General features: G+C 39.2%; 1 protein-coding gene across 1 annotated transcript in view; it reads left to right on the top strand.

The window, feature by feature from the left end:
- Positions 1–19181, top strand: part of LOC117657037 (uncharacterized) — a 30211-nt gene that overhangs the window by 1413 nt on the left and 9617 nt on the right. The window contains exons 2-6 of the mRNA XM_087893374.1: positions 162–339; positions 3204–4064; positions 8055–8282; positions 9708–9834; positions 10191–11088. Of these exons, the coding sequence (XP_087749500.1) occupies positions 162–339; positions 3204–4064; positions 8055–8282; positions 9708–9834; positions 10191–11088 (2292 nt within the window). The remainder of the gene's footprint in view (positions 1–161; positions 340–3203; positions 4065–8054; positions 8283–9707; positions 9835–10190; positions 11089–19181) is intronic.

Genomic DNA, 19181 nt, shown 5'->3' with positions numbered 1-19181 from the left:
CATCATCCATCCATCCATCCATCCATCCATCCATCCATCCCTTAAAGTTTGTTTCTACAGACATACCAGCATATCTTGTCCTTGATCTTTGCTGTAAAGGAAATCAATGAAAATCTGCAGATCTTGCCAAACATCACTCTGGGCTTTGGGATATCTAACAGTTATTTCATGGCAACGTGGACCTACCTTGCTTCTATGGAGCTTCTTTCTTCACATGACAGATTTGTTCCCAATTATAAATGCAGCATCCATCAAAATTCAGTTTGTGTTATTGCTGGACCCAACTCTCATAATTCTCAGGTTATGGCTGACATTTTGAGCATTTACAAGATTCCTCAGGTAAGATCTTCTCAAGTAAAAAAATAACAGAACTATTGATATGTGACTTTCTCTTTAATGACATTTTCTGGATTTGTGATAAACTAATGTCAATCAAAATGTAACTGACATATGAATAGACAGTGTTTTCATATTTTCCAGTCCTGATTTACTGAAAATTGTGCTGATTTGGGGTCTCCAATTTTTTAAAAAATGGAAATAAGATTATTTCTCTTGCTCTTAAGAGAGATTTCCATTGAAGTTCCATAGCAGTAAAATAACAAGCAAATAATAAGAATATGAAAGCATATTATATGGTATATCTGGAAGATCAAAGTGATGCATTCATAATAAAGAAAGATAGAACATATGACTGATAAGTGATTTATTTATTCCTAAAATAACTCAAAATAGCATTTTTTGTTTATTTGCAGACAAGTATTGTAGTAGTTGTTCTATTGAAGCTAGGAGGGTTTTTCCTGATTTGTTGTCTTCCCTTTCCTTCAATGGAATCTTGAACAGGAGTTCATCTGAGAAGATGATATCTTCTGTTGATAAAAAGTAATAATCTAATATAGATAATTATACCTCAGATAACCTCAATTAATAGTTTCTTCCATGAAAAAAATGTGATCAGTTTAAGCAGTGCTTTCATTCCATAGTATATGCCCCAGTATTTCTATATTCAAGAATACAGCTGCATTGATATTCGAAGGAAGGAAGGAAGGAAGGAAGGAAGGAAGGAAGGAAGGAAGGAAGGAAGGAAGGAAGGAAGGCTCAGCCTCATTAGTCATTTGAGAAGCACAGACATGGTTACATTAAACAGAACCTTGGATAACTAAAAGTATTTCTCCCCACCTCGCTTTTTAGTCTCTGGAAAAGTAGGAAGGCTCCTGTCTGGGAGACAGGATGCTAATGCAGGTCAATCTGGGTCCTCATTTTACCGACTTTGGAAGGATGGAAAGCTGAGTCAACCTTGAGCTGGTGAAATTTGAACTGTCAAACTGCAGCTAGCAGTTAGCTGAAGTAGCCTGCAGTGCTGCACTCTAACCACTGTGCCACCTCGACTCTATATGCTTTGAATGAGTTTGTTCTGGATGGTCATGCTTTGAATGACCATCCAGAACAAGATGGTTTTCATCCCAGATTATTGAAGGAGCTGGCAGATGTGATCTTGGAACCACTGAATGAAATCTTTCAGAACTCTTGGAGTATGGGTGAATTGCCAGAGGACTGGAAAAAGGCTGATGTAGTTCCAATACTAAAGAAGGCAAAAAAAAAAAGTGGATCCAGGAAACGACAGACCAGTTAGCTTGACATCAGTATCTGGGAAAATCCTGGAAAAGATAATCAAGCAACAAGTTTGTGAGCATCTAGAAATGAGCAAGGTGATTACTGGAAGCCAACATGGGTTCATTAAAAGCAAACCATGCAAGACAAACATAATTGCCTTCTTTGATAAAGTGATTAAATTAGTGGAGATGCTGTAGGAAATGCTTTGGTTGCAATAAGGTATTTGATAAAGTAGACCACAGCTTATTTCTTGATAAGATAGAAGAAGGGGGAATAGACAGTACCATCACCAAATGTATTCGCAATTAGCTGACCCACCACACTCAGCATATAGTCCTCAATGGAGTTATGTCTACCTAGAGGAAAGCATACAGTATAATAGGGTACCTCAAGGTTATGTCTTGGGCCCAATTCTCTTCAACTTCTTGAGGGGATAGAAGGGCAACTCATCAAATTTGCAGATGACACTAAGATGGGGGGATTTGGCAAAACTTTGGAAGATAAAAGGCTCTTGACAGATATGAGCATTGGGCTCTTTTCAACAAGGTGCAGTTCAGTGGTGAGAAAAGTACGGTCCTGCACTTAGGAAGGAAAAACCAAATGGATAGGTATAGCACAGGAAGTACCTGGTTCAGCAATAGTAACTTGAGAGGGATCTAGCTGTCCTGGTGGATCACTGCTTAAGTATGAATCAGCAGTGTGCTGCAGCTGCCAAAAAAAGGCCAATGCAGTTCTACAGAAGGATAACATCAAAATCTCAGGCAGTAATAGTATTGGTTTTGCCTGCAATGGTGAAATCACACTTGGAATACTGCATCCAGTTCTGGTCACCATGATACAAAAAAGATGCTGGGGCCCTAGAAAGAGTGCAAAGAAGAGCAACAAAGATAATAATGGACTTGGAGGCTAAATCATACGATAAATGGCTACTGGAACTAAGTATTCTGCAAATTGAATCTTATACTAATAATTTAAAACTCCACTTTATTCTGTATAAATATGCAGCAAGGTTGCACCCATTAGATTCAACTATGGGAGGATAATTGACAGAGAACTAGGTACTAAATGGTTCAATTAGGCTTTTGTTACTATATCCAAAATAGATAAAAATCAATTTTTCAAAGGTCCCAAGTACTCCATTGGTGGTAGTAAAAATATCCTGAACATCTAATGTATCAATAGTTTAGACTTCTCTGATGTGCTGTAGAGGTTATCTACATAATATTTTACTATTTCCCAAACCTTAAATATTATAGCCAGATTGAATATGGTCAAGTTGCATCATAACATTTCCAAAAATGGTGACAGTTTACTTCCATTAACTTCATAGAAATTAAAGGAAGATCTTCAATGAGTTATGAATAAGCCCTGAAAAATCAAAGCAACAAAATAAAGCAGTCAAATTTAACCGGGGCATATGCGGAGGGGCATGTGTGCATGCTCAGGGGGGCGGATTATGTGTGGGTGATGGTGGTGCAGGCATTGCATTTTGATGGCTTGGGCACTTTGGGCAGTCAGTCTGGAAAAGGATAGCCATCACTGACTTATATCAAACATATATACATACATTTTGCATTTTCTTTTTTCCTAAGCTCACGTACGGTTCTGCTCCAGCGATGGATAACATGATTCATACAGCTTTCTTCTATCAAATGTACCCAAATGAACATCTTCATGTTATGGGGATTCTCCAGTTGCTGCTTCATTTTAAGTGGACCTGGATTGGGATAATTTTTCAAGAAAATGAGATCGGTGAACGATTTCTGAGGGAAGTGCTTCTCGTCTTATCTCAAAATGGCATCTGCTTTGATTACATTGCAGTGCTTCCAACCGTAGCTTTTTCAGATGGGATAGGAGAACAAATCAATACTTTCATTAAACTATGCAAAGTCATTATGAAAAGTACCTCCAGTGTTGCGATTGTCTACTCTGAAAACCAGGCCATGGCAGGTTTCAGGACAATCTCCTATGTTTCAGAATATTTGGACACAACAGTGGAGAGAAAAGACAAAGTTTGGATTTTCCCAGCCCAGATGGAATACACTTCAGTTCCATTTCAAAGAGACTGGAGTATGGATTTTATCCATGGCGCTCTTTCTTTCGCCATGTCATCAAAAGAATTATTAGGATTCAATAGATTTCTTCAGATGAGAAACAGTGTTCCAGAAAACATAGACAGTTTTTCAAGGGTCTTTTGGGAACAAGCCTTTGAATGTTCTTTCTCAAATTCCACTTTAAACCCAGAGGCAGAGAAAAGCTGCACTGGGGAAGAGAAGCTGGAGGCTCTTCCAGACTCTGTTTTTGAATTGAGCATGACTGGGCAAAGCTACAGTATCTACAATGCAGTCTATGCCGTGGCACATGCTCTCCAAGCCATGCTTACATCCCACTACAAACAAAGAGTAATGGTCGGTAGTGGGAAACAGAAGCTTCTCAATCACCAAGTGTGGCAGGTAATCTTCTATTTTTATTAAAGTAGCAGGACTTATTTTTAGATTTAGTTTTAGTTTTATTTGATTTATATACCGCCCTACTCCCGAAGGACTCAGGGCGGTGAACAGCCACAAGATAAAACGCATAAATACAAAATGTAAAAGCAGAATAAAACCGAATTAAATAATTTGGCCAAAGACAGATTTAAAACATCCCAATAATTAAGAACAGATTAAAATTTGCATTTTAAAAAGGGAAAAAGGGGGAAAAATTAGACCAGGCCAGCCTGATGGAATAAAAAGGTCTTGAGAGCGTGGCGGAAGGTGCGTAGATCCAGGATCTTCCATATCTCCAGGGGAGCTCATTCCAGATAGTAGGTACCCCCACAGAGAAGCTCTCCCCTGGGGGCTGCCAGTTGACATTGTTTGTCCGACAGCACCCGGAGGAGCCCCTCTCTATGAGAGCGTACCGGCCAGTGGGAGGCTACTGGTGGCAGCAGGTGGTCTTAAGCCATGGAGCGCTCTAAAGGTGGTAACCAAAACCTTGAAGTGCACACAGAAGACCACCGGGAGCCAGTGCAGCTAGCGCAGGAGAGGTGTTACATGGGAACGCCATGTCGCTCCCATAACCATCCGCCCGGGCACACTCTGCGCCAGTTGGAGCCTCCGCGTGCTCCTCAAGGGGAGCCCCATGTAGACAACATTGCAGTAGTCCAGGCAGGAAGTGACGAGGGCATGAGTGACCATGCGTAAGGAATCCCGATCCAGAAAGGGACACAACTGTTGAATCAGGCAAACCTAATGAAAAATCCTCCCGGTCACGGCCATCAAGTGCTCTTCTAAAGACAGCCATGAATCCAGGAGGACGCCCAAGTTGCGAGCCCTCTCCGTGGGGGCCAGTGATTCGCCCCCAATAGTCTGTGATGGCACCAACTGACTATATTGGGACATCGGAAACCACAGCCACTCGGTCTTGGATGGGTTGAGCCTGAGCCTGTTTCTCTCCATCCAGATCCGCAGGGCCTCCAGGCACTGGGACATCATTTCAAGGGCATTGTTGGGGTGGTCCGGGGTGGAGATGTACAGCTGAGTATCGTCAGCGTACTGATGGTACTTCACCCCGAAACACGGATGATCTCGCCCAGCGGCTTTACATAAATGTTGAACAGAAGGGGCAAGAGGACCGACCCTTGTGGCACCCCACATATGAGGCGCCTCAGGGTCGACCTCTGCCCCCCTGCCAACACAGACTGTGACCCGTCGGAGAGAAAGGAGGAGAACCACTGCAATACAGTGCCCCCCACCCCTAACTCTTCCAACCGGTGCAGCATGATACCATGGTCGATGGTATCAAAAGCCGCTGAGAGATCTAATAGGACCAGGACAGAGGAGCAACCTCTGTCCCGAGCCCTCCAGAGATCATCAACCAATGCAACCAATGACGTTTCCGTGCTGTACCCAGGCCTGAAGCCCGACTGGAATGGATCCAGATACACCGTTTCATCCAGGTGCTGGGGGAGCTGTCGCGCAACCACACTCTCAACAACCTTCACCACAAAGCGAAGGTTGGAGACCGGACAATAATTAGACAACACTGCCAGGTCCAGGGAAGGCTTCTTAAGGAGAGGCCTCACCACCGCCTCTTTCAAGGCGGCGGGGAAGTCACCCTCACTCAATGAAGCATTTATAATCCCCTGGAGCCAGCCTTGCGTCACCTCCCAAGAAGCCACCACTAACCAGGAGGGACACGGATCCAACAAACATGTGGTCATGTTCAGTCTACCCAGAATCCTGTCCACGTTATCAGGAGTCACAGGATCAAACTCATCCCAGATAACGTTCTCAAGACCTGCCTCAGTCATCCCCCCTGAAACTACCCAGTCGGAGTCCAGATCTTCCCGAATCTGAGTGATTTTGTCATGCAGATACTGTACAAAGTCCTCGGCTCTACCTTCCAATGGGTATTGCTTCTGTATCTACAATTCAGTGGTGGGTTCCTCCCGGTTCGGCCGAGCTGGTAGCGGTGACGATATGACATCACCAAACCGGTTCTCTTTGTTTGGGAGCTGGGTCCTTCCCCCCCCCCACATTATTCTTACCTTTTATTTGGCCCTGCCCCCAATCTATTCGCTGCCTCCCGAGTCCCAGCTGATCGGCTAGAAGGAAAAAAAACTGTTTAAACTCTTGCCACGGGACTTCAAAGGGCTGCCCTACAGCTGATCAGTGTTAAATCAGTGTTAAAAGGCAGTGTGGTGGTAGACCAGTGCGCTCGGAAAACAAATGGGTAGACTGGTGCCTCCAAAAACAAATGGGTAGACCGGAATGCTCCAAGAACAAATGGGTAGACCAGTACAGCTCTGCAAGCAGTTAAAAGCCTGGTAGACCAGGCTAAATCCTAAAGAATTGTCACATGACCATCAAACCACACTCACAAAATAAGCCACACCTACAGAACCGGTAGTAAAAAAAATTAGAACCCACCCCTGCTACAATTGTCCACAAGTTATATAGAAACCAATTTAAACATAATGCTGGAGAAATTACTTAGGTGAATGGGAATGTCTGCACATTTCTATTCCAGCTTTTTTAATTGCAAAAAGGTTACTTTCTATCAATATTTAATGTTGAATATTGGAATAATTGGGCCATTATGTACAGCATCATAGTGAAAGTTTCTTTCCTCTCTCCCTCACTCCTTCTTCAGATTCACTGTATTGGGAGAGTTCTTCCTAACAAGAAAGGAGAGTTCAGTGTCTCCTAGGTTGATGAGAGAGCAATTGATGCTCCAGGTTGGATGTACTATATTTTCATAGGAAAACTTTAAAAACATTCCTATGGTCCATTGGATTCTAGTATTGACATCTTTCCAAATAAAGTACAATTGAGATAGGCTATATCTCCTAATGAAATAAAATACAAGAATGATAGTCTACATCATAGTCACCAGAGGTGGTATTCAGCCGGTTCAGACCAGTTCACCCAAACCGGTAGCGGCAACTGCGGGTGGGCTGCCCACCTGCCCATACGTTATGCTGTCCTATTTAGCCATGTTTTCAAGGCTGGGTGCATGTGCGGAAGGCTTGCGTGTGAGCAAAGCACATGCACGGAACGCCGGGTGTATGCATGGAAGGCTCACGAGAGAGAGCAAAGCAAGCTTGCATGCAAACTGATGGTAAGAATTTGTGAAACCCACCGCTGATAGTCACCAGTGAAATAAACCCTGAAACTCCACGTGCAAATTGCTGACAATAAAGACTCTTTCTATTGCTGCTCACTTGCCTTCCTCCCTGTAGTGTAGTTGCATCCCTGACTTTACTGTTGGACTCTGTCTGAGCTGCAGGTGGGTGGAGATCCCCAGGCTGGGAAATTTATTCCTGTTCTCTCTACCCTGAGGTTTCAGTGAACATGCGAGTTCATAGCTACCATGGCAGCAATATACCTAATTCAAAGTATTCATGGCCCAACTCACACATACAGGTCTCACTCTTTGGATCTGTTATTTGCCTGGCATGATTGCCAAATGACAGGAAGGAAGAGAACATACTGATGATGGTGGTAGCAGTACTTCTGGGTGATAGGCATGAAAACAGGGCTGCTAGCAATAGCGCTTAAGACTTATATATCACTTTACAGTGCTTTACAGCCCTCTCTAAGCAGTTTATAGAGTCAGCCTATTGCCCCCAACAATTTGGGTCCCCATTTTACCCACCTCGGAAGGATGGAAGGCTGAGTCAACCTTGAGCCTGATGAGATTCAAACTGCTAAATTGTAGGCAGCCAGCAGTCAGCAGAAATAGCCTGCAATACTGCACTCTTACCACTGTGGTTCATAGATTAGCCTATCATTAGTTGTTTTTTGTCCCTCATGGAGAGTCTTCTACTGCTCGCTGATAGAAGTGACAAATTAAGGTTATTATCATGATACTGTATATTGGAACTGCAACAATATCTTCTGAAATAATTTGCCATTATTGTACACCTTTATTAATTACTCTCATGTTCTTCTCTTGAGCTTCATCATTACCTGAGAAAAGTCTCATTTAACAACAGTGCTGGGGAAAACATTTTCTTTGACCAGAATGGGAAGATTGCATCTGGCTTTGATATCATCAACTGGATCACCTTCCCAAATCAATCCTTTCTTAGGATTAAAGTTGGAAAAGTAAATCCATCAGCTTTATTTGAAAACCTTCTCTCTCTATCGACAGATAATATTGTCTGGCCTAACATTTTTAACCAGGTACCTTTTAGTCATTTTTAAGGGATGGTTCAGTGATCATGCTGCAGTTAACATCTTTGAACAGTTGCACAAATTAATGAACCAAGTACACGAAAAGCAATATTCTTGATGCACAGGATTTTGAAGAGGGTTTTGGACAAGGAAAGTTACCTCAATGTACTTTAACAGATTAACAGAGTTGGAAGGGACCTTGTAGATCGTCTTGTCCAACCCATCCCATCCAAGCAGGAGACCCTACACCATTTCTGACAAATGGCAGTCCAATCTCTTCTTGAAAGCTTCCAGCAATGAAGCACCACAACTTCAGAAGGCAAGCTGTTCCATTGGTTAATTGTTCTCACTGTCAGAAAAATTCTCCTTATTTCCAGGTTGAATTTCTCCTTGATCATTTTCCATCCATTATTCCTTGTCTGGCCTTTGGGTGCCTTGGAAAATAGGTTGATCCCTTCCTCTCTGTGGCAGTCACTCAAATATGGGAACACTGCTATCATGTTTCTCCTGGTCCTTCTCTTCACTAGATTAGCCATGCCCAGTTCCTGCAACTGTTCATCATATATTTTAGCCTCCAGCCCTCTAATCATCTTGGTTGCTCTTCTCTGCACTCTTTCTAGAGTCTCAACATCTTTTTTATAGTGTGGTGACAAAAACTGGATGCAGTATTCTAGATGTGATCTTACTAAGGCTTTATAGAGTGGTATTAGTACCTCATTTGATCTTGATCAGGGATGTCAAATTTAAGGCCCGGGGGCTGGATCTGGCCCATGGGGGTGGATAGATCTGGCCTGCAGGCCTGCCCTGGAAACAGCAAAGGACTGGCCCGTGGTGCCTCTACCAGAAAAAGTGGAGTTTTCACTGTCAGAGGGTTGCAGGAGGCAGTTGCAGCCGAAAATGGAACTCAGGAGCCCATTTTCTTTGGCAGAGCATTCAGGCCACCACATGCATCCCTGACATGAGTGACGCCGAGCTGGACACGCCCACTTTAGCTTCACCCACTCCTGCCCCCAAGGTCAAACACAACCCTGATGTGGCCCTCAATGAAATCAATTTTAACACCCCTGATCTTGATTGTATCCCTTTGTTAATGCAATTTAGGATTGCATGGCTTGTTCGGCTGCCGCCGCACACTTCTGAACTTCTGAATTAAGTGGTCCTAATTTTTGATGTCTAGCAGATGAATAGGAGATTTTTTCCATTAACATGGTTTATGGTATCAGAAGGATATTTTAAGGAATAAGCCAGGTCTTGTACTCTAGCACAGAATGTTTGATACCTCTAATCAAAAACTGCTCAGAAAGTTAACAACCGGTTCGCCCGAAGTGGTGCAAACTGGCTGAATCCCACCACTGCAAATACCCACTAACATGTTAATTTCTTAGATTCTTAATGTTTAAATTCTAAATATGTTGCCCTTTCACTTATTGGCAGACACAACCTCTTTCTTTGTGCAATGCTCATTGCTCCTTGGGGCACAGCAAGATCAAAATAGAAGGGAAGCAATTTTGCTGTTACCAATGCCTCCGTTGCCCAGAAGGGAAAATTGCCAACCAGACAGGTAAGAGATCTCCATTCCTATCCTACTCCTGGGAGAAGATTACTCCAAAATCCCTATTCTCTCTCCACCCCACTAACTTGCTTTCCAGCTCTGTTCTCCCGTGCAGGACAACAAAAGAAGACCCAGCAGATCATCTGTGACTCAGGAGGCAGCAAATAGATGGGGGCGATGCCAGTCAGAGGTGGTATTGGCCAGTTCTCTGAACTACTCAAAATTTCCGCTACCAGTTCTCCAGAACTGGTCAGAACCTGCTGAATACCACCTCTGCTCATTGGTGAAATTCAGGCACTAAAATACATTGCTTCTGAAAGTTGCAGATGACAGAATTAACCTGACAGCATTGTTTCCTCTTCCAGGTTTAGATGACTGCTTCCCATGTCCCAAAGAAAACTACCCTAACAAGAACCAGACTCTGTGCATTAAGAAACATACAACGTTCTTATCTTACAAAGAAACCTTGGGGACCACTTTAACCAGTATTGCTTTCTTCTTTTCTTTCATCTCAGTTGTGGTGCTGGGGATCTTCATTAAAAACCAGGAGACTCCCATTGTCAAAGCCAACAACAGGAACCTCACCTACATTCTTCTCATTGCCCTCCTGTTCTCTTTCCTTTGCAGTTTGCTCTTCATTGGGCAACCTGACCAAGCAAAATGCCTCATGAGACAAACTGCTTTTGGCATCATCTTCTCTGTAGCCCTTTCTTGCATCCTGGGGAAAACAACCATAGTGGTTCTTGCTTTCATGGCCACCAAGCCAGGTTCCAAAACCAGGAAATGGGTTGGGAAAAGGCTGGCTTATACTATTGTCTTGTCTTGCTCCCTGATTCAACTCACAATTTGTAGTGTGTGGCTGGCAATTTCTCCTCCATTTCCAGATTCTGACATCCACTCAATGACTGAAGAAATTGTCCTAGAATGTAATGAAGGTTCCGCCATCATGTTTTATACCGCCCTTGGTTTTCTGGGGTTCTTGACTGCTATCAGTTTCATGGTGGCTTTCCTTGCTAGGAAACTACCTGACAGTTTTAATGAAGCCAAATTTATCACTTTCAGTATGTTGGTCTTTTGTAGTGTCTGGATGTCATTTGTTCCAACCTATCTGAGCACCAAGGGGAAATACATGGTGGCTGTGGAGATCTTCTCCATTTTGGCTTCTGCAGCAGGATTACTGGGCTGCATCTTTACCCCCAAATGCTACATTATTGTTCTGAGGCCCGAATTAAACAAAAAGGAGCAATTAACCAAGAAACAAAAGTAAAACTATTTTTCTCTGAGTTTTATAAAATGCTGTACTTGCCTCTATGAGACTAAAGATAGGCAGTTATCTGGTTTTTTAACTTTTGAAATTTCTTCTTTCTATTTCTGTTGTGTCCAACTCTTTTCTTTTTTCTTTTTAATTTTTTATTGAAATTTATTATAATACAATACAATACAATCAGTCAGACAGTGTTACTTTTCTACACAGGTTAGATTGATTCTTCTTTTACATTTCATTGTAGTGTAATGTAATTTACATATGCATCTTAAAATTTATATTAACTTTTATCTATTCTTTATTCAATTGTCAATCCACCTGTACCAATCATCCCACACCGTATAATATTCTGAGTCTTCTTTCTCATTTAATTCTAAAGTTAATTTGTTCATTTCAGCACATTCTAGAACCTTCTGAATTATATGTTCCTGTGGTGATGTATACTTTCCTTTCCTATATTGGTCATAGGCTATTCTTGCTGCAGTGAGTATATGTATGATTAAATATCTATTTTTTCCCCGATATTTAATCTTCAGTATTCCCTGGAGAAATGTTTCAGATATCAATTCATTTTTTTCATTAGTTGATTCTTGTAGCCAATTTTGAATTTTTCTCCAATACCTCATTGCTTTGGGACAGGACCACTACATATGAAAGAAGGTACCTTGGTGACATCCACACTTCCAAAATTTGGGACTTAGATTTGGATATATTTTTGCTAATCTCGCGGGTGCTAGGTGCCATCTGTATAGCATTTTATATTGGTTTTCTTTGTATGTTGCCACTTTTGTTAATTTGTAGTTTCTATTTGAAATCATCTCCCATTCATCCAAATTTATATTATGTCCAATATTTTTGGCCCACGCTATCATTGGCTCTTTTACTACCTCTTCCGCCCTATCAAATGGTAATAAATAGTTATATAATCTAGATAGTACTTTTTTTTCTGGGCCTATCAGTAATTTGTCTAATCTGTTTGTTTCCACCTCAATGCCAAATTCTTCCTTATCTTTTTTGTACCTAGATTGAATTTGCAAGTATGGCCACCAGTCTATGTGTATTCCCTGCTCGCCTAGGAATTGATTACTTATGAGGTTTCCTTGGCTATCTAGAAGCTCTTTATAACTAATCATTTTTTTAATCTCTAATATATTTGAGTATATCATGGCTTCCATTGTCGATAGCCAGTTCGGGATTTTCATGTATTATTTTCTTCTAATTTCCTCCCATACTTGTATTAATACTTTTCTTATCCTGTGTCTATGGAAATACGTTTTGGTCTTTTTCTTTTTGTCCCACAAGAAGGCGTGCTACCCTTTTTGTAGGTCATTCCCTTCCAAATTTAGGATTCTTTTGTTTCTTAAATTAACCCATTCTCTTATCCATACTAGGATGGCTGCTTTATAATATACTTCCCACGCTGGGAGTCTGAAACCTCCCCTACTTCTGTTGTCTTGTAATGATCGCAAATTAATTCTTGGTTTTTTCCTGGCCCAAATGAATTTCCTAATAATTTTGTTAATTTCTGTGAAAAAATTTTTGTCTAAGATGACGGGTATCGTTTGGAATAGATATAATAATTTGGGCAGGATATTCATCTTTATCGAAGCTGTCCTGCTCAAAAGTGATAGTTGCAATTTCTCCCATTTTTCCATATCTAGTTTTATTCTTTTAACCAGAGGTGTATAGTTATTTTCTTTCAGAGCTGAGCATCTAGCTGATATTCATATTCCTAAATATATATATATATATATTTACTATTTATAGGTCTAATTGCTTTTCTAATTCTTTCTTTTGCGTTTCTGTTAAGTTTTTGACCAACAATTTAGTTTCCCCTTTATTCAATTTAAGTCTGGCTACCTCCCCATACCTTCCTATTTCCTCCAAAATTCTCAGACCCGTTTCTAACAGTTTCTCTAAGATGAATACTATGTCATCCGCAAAGGCCTGAGTCTTATACTCCTCTCTCCTAATCTTTAATCCTTTTATTCCGCTGTTTTTCCTAATTCTATTTAATAGGGTTTCTAGTGTCAAGATGAATAGCAAAGGTGATAATGGGCACCCTTGTCTTACATTCTTAATTTGAAATAAATTTGTCATATCCCCGTTTATTATTATTCTTGCCCTTTGTAATTTATAAATTGTTTCTATCATTTTCTCAAAATTGGTTCCGAATTTCATAATTTTAATTTGTTCAATCAAGATTAAGATTATCAAAAGCTTTTTGGGCATCTAAAAATACAAGAGCCATTTGCTTCTCCGGGTGGGCTTCATAATATTCGAGGGCATCTACAACTATTCTTATGTTATTCCTTATTTGTCTATCTGGTAAGAAGACATTCTGATCCGGGTGTATAATAGAATTTAATATTCTTTTCAGACTTTCCGCAATTATGTTCATGAAAATTTTATAGTCTGTGTTTAAAAGGGAGATTGGTCTGTGATTTTTAATTTGTTTTTGGTCTGTACCTTCTTTCGGAAGTAGGGTGATATATGCTTCCCTCCATGATTCTGGTATTTTTGCTTCCAATAAAGCCTCATTGCATATCTCCAATAGTTTTGGTGTTATTATTTCATCAAATTTTTTGTAGATTTCTCCTGGGAGACCATCCGGGCGTGGTGTTTTGTTATTTTTAAGTTTTGAAATTGCCACTCTTAGTTCTTCGATTGTAATTTCTTTGTTTAGCCTTTTTCTCTCCTCCTCTCTGGTGGGGACTCTTCCTCCTGTAAATATTCTTCAATCTTTTCTATTAATACATCCTCCTTATTATAAAGCTCTGTGTAATATTCTTGAGCAATTTTGATTTTATCCTCTTCTTTATTTTGTAAGTTTCCTTTCTTGTCTTCCAGTTATTGGATGATCTGCCTTTCATATTCTTTCTTTAATTTATAGGCCAACCATCTGCCCGTCTTATTTGCGTTCTCGAAATAATATTGTTTGGATTGTCTGAGTTTATTTGCCATTTCCTCCTGGTCTAATATATTCATTTTATGCCTCAGTACTGTCAATTTCTCTTTGACCATTTTGTCTCCTGGGCTTAGATGGAGTTTCTTTTCCATGTTTCCAATTTCTTCTTGGAGAGTGTTCTTGGAGAGTGTATCTTCTGTTTTCTTTGTTTTTATGTGCATTATAAGTTATTGTTACCCCTCTTAGGTAAGCTTTCATCGTATCCCATAGGTTAGTTAGGGAGGTTTGTTGCTTTTTATTTTCTTTGAAAAATAATCTCAGTTCTCCCATTATCTTTTCAATATATTCCTTCTTCTTCCTTTACGATACTTGTAAATTTAGTCTCCATCTCCTAATCTTCTTTCTTTTTGGGGCCCTCCATTTTGCTTCCAAGGGATTATGATCTGTCCATATATTGGGATTAATTTCTACTGTTTCCAATTCCAATCCTAGTTCTTTATTTGCCCATAACATGTCTATTCTGGACCATGATATTTGGGGGTTGGAGTAAAAAGTGTACTTTCTCTCATTTGGCTGTAGGGTCCACCAAATATCTATCAAATTTAATTCTTCTATCATGTTGAAGAAGGTTTTAGGTAATTTGTCCCTTTTTTTAATTGTCTTTGCCACATTTATAATCTTTTTCTGTATCTATTATCCCGTTAAAGTCCTCCACTATACAAATATTCCTGTATTCCATTTTAATTATCCATTCGTGTAATTTTTTGTAATATTCTCCCTGATATTTGTTGGGGGCATAAATAGCTACTAATAATATTGGTAAATTTCCTCTCTTTATTTCTATCATTAATGCTCTTTCTTTGGGATCTTCATATTTTTGTTTGGCAACACTCCCTCCCTTAATATATATTGCTACCCCCCCCTTTTTTCCCCCTTGCTAGTGCTTTCCCTAATTTGCTGTATTCTAGGTATCTTTCATCTTGTTTCTGTATGTGAACCTCCTGAAGGCATATTATGTCAGAGTTTTGTTTGGCTAATTTTGTGAATATCTGTCTCCTCTTTTTAGTCTCATTCAATCCATTTACATTAATCGATAATAGTTTCCAATCATCCAATTTTTGGGCTTCCTAAAAGGAGTTAGTATTTATTTGCCCTTGTTAGTATTTATTTGCCCTTATTTGCCCTTTGTGTTCTTAGTTTCTTTCCTTTTGTGTCTCTGTTCTCTTTTTCTTCTGTGTCTTTCTTCTCCAAAGGTCCTTCTTTAGTGTCTCGTTGATCGGGAGTTTCTTCTTCCTGAGTTATCGTCTCTACTTCTTCCTTGCTACTCTATTCTTCTTCCATTCCTATCAGTTGGTCTAGGAAGTCTTGCACTGTCGCTAGATTATCTATCTTTATTTTTTTCCCTTGCCACGTGATTAACATTCCTTCTGGCAGTGTCCATCCAAATAGTATATTTCTTTTGCTTAAATGCATGGCAAGGAATCAGTCTCTTTGTAGCTCCCTTACTCTCCTGGGGACTTGTTTTAACGTTATAACCTCCTTCCCCTTATATATCATTGGTTCTTCTCTGGTTATATTATACAGGATGTCACAGACTTTTTTCCTTGAAATTTTAATGTGGACCTCTCTTGGGAGCTTATGTCTTCTAGCATAATTTGTCTGAACCCGGTATACCTTATCCAATTCCGTAATTATTTCTTGCTTGTCCCTCTTTAGGGCCTCTACAATCATTTCTGCCATTACCTGTCTCAGATCTTCCTCTTTCCCTTCAGTTACGTTCTGAAATCTTAGAGAACGTCACCCAGTCCATTTCCAGTTGTATAATAGAGTCTTCAAGTTTTCTATTCTGAGCCATCAGTTTTTGGTCTACCAGTTCCAATTTCCTTTTATTTTGTTCCACTTTGATTTCTACATTCTTTATTTTTTGTTCATTTTTATGGATTGAATCTTGAATGTCATTCACTTTGCGGTCCAAGGACTGGATGTCTGTTTTCAATTCATTATGGTTACTGGACATTTTCTCCTGCATCTTCATCATTGTCTCCTGTATTAGGGTTAAGGTGGATTTCATGTCCTGCATCATTGGAATTACTTTGGATTTTTCTGTCTTCGTCAGTCCTTCCATTGACCGTTGAGTTGAGGGGGATGCCATGGTGACCGTTGGGTTTGATGTAATTTTCTTTCCGATTTTTAATGCTGTTGTAGAAAGGCTTGTCATTTCTTTCAATATCCTTCTCTGATCTCTCACAATCCTGTCTATACTTTTCCAAACTATCATCCATTATTGTTATCTATTTGTTTTATTCTTGTTTTTCTTATTTTTGTTCATGTTGGTCTATACTATCCCACTTTTCTTTTTTCTTTGTATCTTTTCTGTTGGTGTCTTCCTTGGCTTCTAGGTTTTCTTCCTTTTCTGAATGATGGAAATGGCTTAAAAAACTTTCCCCTCAGGCCAGTCTGAGGAGAGTAAATAAATGCCTCTCCCTCCCCAGTTTTCTCTGTTGCTGCCTCCTTTCTAATTTTCTCCCCTCAACAGGACAGTCTGTCTTTCAGTTTGCCTTTTTAGTTTGCCTTTTGGGTTTTGGCTTTATTTATTCAGACTCTTTTTTATAAGGAATGAGAGCTGTCAAACTGCCATCTTGACTTTTAACCTCCTTCTCATCTTCTGCCTGATGCTGTCATTTGATGGGCAACTACTGCTGACTGGCAGGTAGAGTGTCCTGACAATGGGGGCAGGCCAAGAAGAGAAGAAGAATGAAGGAGCACAAGTGCTTTTCATCTGTCAGATCATCTATCTTTTCACACTGTTGTTTTAGTGTTTAGTCTAATATTCATATATCTTATTTGGTTAGTTGATTTACAGGAACCAGCAAGAACTTTGAATATCTGTTTTTGATATTTGATAATATCGGTTTTTGATAACAACCTACTACTTGATAAGATAGAAAAATGTGGGTTAGACAGCATCATCGCCACATGGATTTATAACTGGATGACCAAGATAATAGATAATAAAGATAATTAAAAAACAGATCTGCAAACAATTAAAAGCAAATAAATTATAACTAGTAGCCAGCATGGGTTTGTTAAAAATAGATCATGCCAAACCAATCTTATTTCATTTTTTGTAAGTATGCAGTGTGGTATCAAAAGGCTCTGTCTTAGGCCCAGTACTCTTAAATATCTTCATCAATGATTTAGAATAGAATTCTTTATTGGTCAAATGTGATTGGATACACAAGGAATTTGTCTTTGATGCATATATTCTCAGTGTACATAAAGAAAAAATAAAATATATTCGTCAAGAATCATAAGATACAACACTTAGTGATAGTCATAAGATACTAATAAGCAATCAAATCATACTAGGAAATAATAAAAACAATATAAGTTGTAAGTATACAAGAAACATGGATATAGCCTAAGTGGGAAGAGATAGGTACTAGTAAGGATGAGAAGAAGAATAGTAATACAGTCTTAGTAAACAAGGGGATAGAAGGGGAACTCATCAAATTTGCAGATGACACCAAGTTGGCAGAAATAGTCACTACTCCAGAAGATAGGCTTAAGATACAGAAGGATCTTGAAAGACTTGAAGACAGACTGGGCCCTATCTAACAAAATAAAATTCAATGGAGAAAAGAAGTTCTACATTTCGGCAAGAAAAAACAGGTGCATAAGTATGTAATAAGTGGTACCTGCATAAGAATAGAATAGGTGGTACCTGGTTCAACAGTAGTAACTGCAAGAGCCCTATTGTACAATCATTTAAATATGAACCAGCGATGTGCTGCAGATGCCAATAAAGCCAACACAGTCATAGGCTGCATTAACAGAGGGATAGAATCAATATCATGTGAAGTTTTATAATGCCTTGTATAAAATATTGACTATGTTAATAAATAGGATGTAAGTATATATAACAATTTAACAATTTTGTTTATAAGAATGCTCAATATGGTTACACAAGAATAAGAGAATGATTAGGAAGATTGAATTTAAAAGTAAAGATAATTGTTGATGCAGAAAGTTGTATAATATTATATAATGTTGTTATTTATGTTTTCTATTTTACCATTTGCTGTATGTGTATGTTCTTTTTTTCCTTTTTTGATTTTTTTGTCTTTTTCTATTATGTTATTGGTTTTAAAAATGTAAAATATTCAATAAAATTATTTATAATATATATACATATATATAATGCCTTGCTAAAGACACACTAGGAATATTGTATTCAATTTTTGTTGCCACAATATAAAAAAAATGTTGAGACTCTAGAAAAAGTGAAGAAAAAAACCACAGATAATTAGGGGACTTGAGGATAATAAATGGCTGCAGGATTTGGATATGTCTAGTTTAATGAAAAGATAGACTAGGGATGACATGACTACGTAGTGTTCCAATATCTAAGGAGCTGCCATAAAGAAGAGGAAGTCAACCTATTGTCCAAAGCACCTGAAGGCAGGACAAGAAGCAATGGATGGAAACTAATCAAGGAGAGATCCAACCTTAAACTAAGGAGAAATTTCCTGACAGTTCAAACAAGTAATCAGTGGAATAACTTGCCTACAGAAGTTGTGAGTGGAGGTCTTTAAGAAGAGAATGGACAACATTTGTCTGGAATGCTATATGCTTTCCTGCTTGAGCAGATGGCTGGACTAGAAGGCCTCCAAGATCTCTTCCAACTCTGTTATTCTGTTATTCTGAACATTTCTCATCAAAATTTAGGAGGCCAGTCTTGGGGTATGAGAGAGCTTTTGAGGGAAGGGTGATTCATTTAATCAATCTGCAGATTTTGCATTATCTACCACTGGCTTACTCATCCAAGACACTTTAATATGAGTTCTAGGTTTGTCACAATAATACATGTTACACAGTACTTAAGGAAAACAAACATTTATTATTGTTTCAGTTTTCATCATGAAAATCACCAGGAATGGGATGGGAAATTGTTTTCTATTGTTACATATGTATATAACAAATATGTTTGCAAATATCCCAAGTAAATATCCCATAAGTAAATCTTTGGGTTTAATCCAAGTATGGCTACTCAGGTCTTAATTCATGAACATGTTAAACCAGCTGACTATTATTATTTGTTTCTTAAAACCAGAAAAATATAAATGTTGTGACTGTTTGCATCAGATAGAATGGAATGTTGTTCTTGAAATATATGACTTTTCC

This window comes from Pantherophis guttatus, chromosome 4 (genome assembly GCF_059756535.1).
Source record: "Pantherophis guttatus breed Tessera chromosome 4, ASM5975653v1, whole genome shotgun sequence".
NCBI lineage: Eukaryota > Metazoa > Chordata > Lepidosauria > Squamata > Colubridae > Pantherophis > Pantherophis guttatus.
This window is presented reverse-complemented; position numbering and strand designations above follow the sequence as displayed.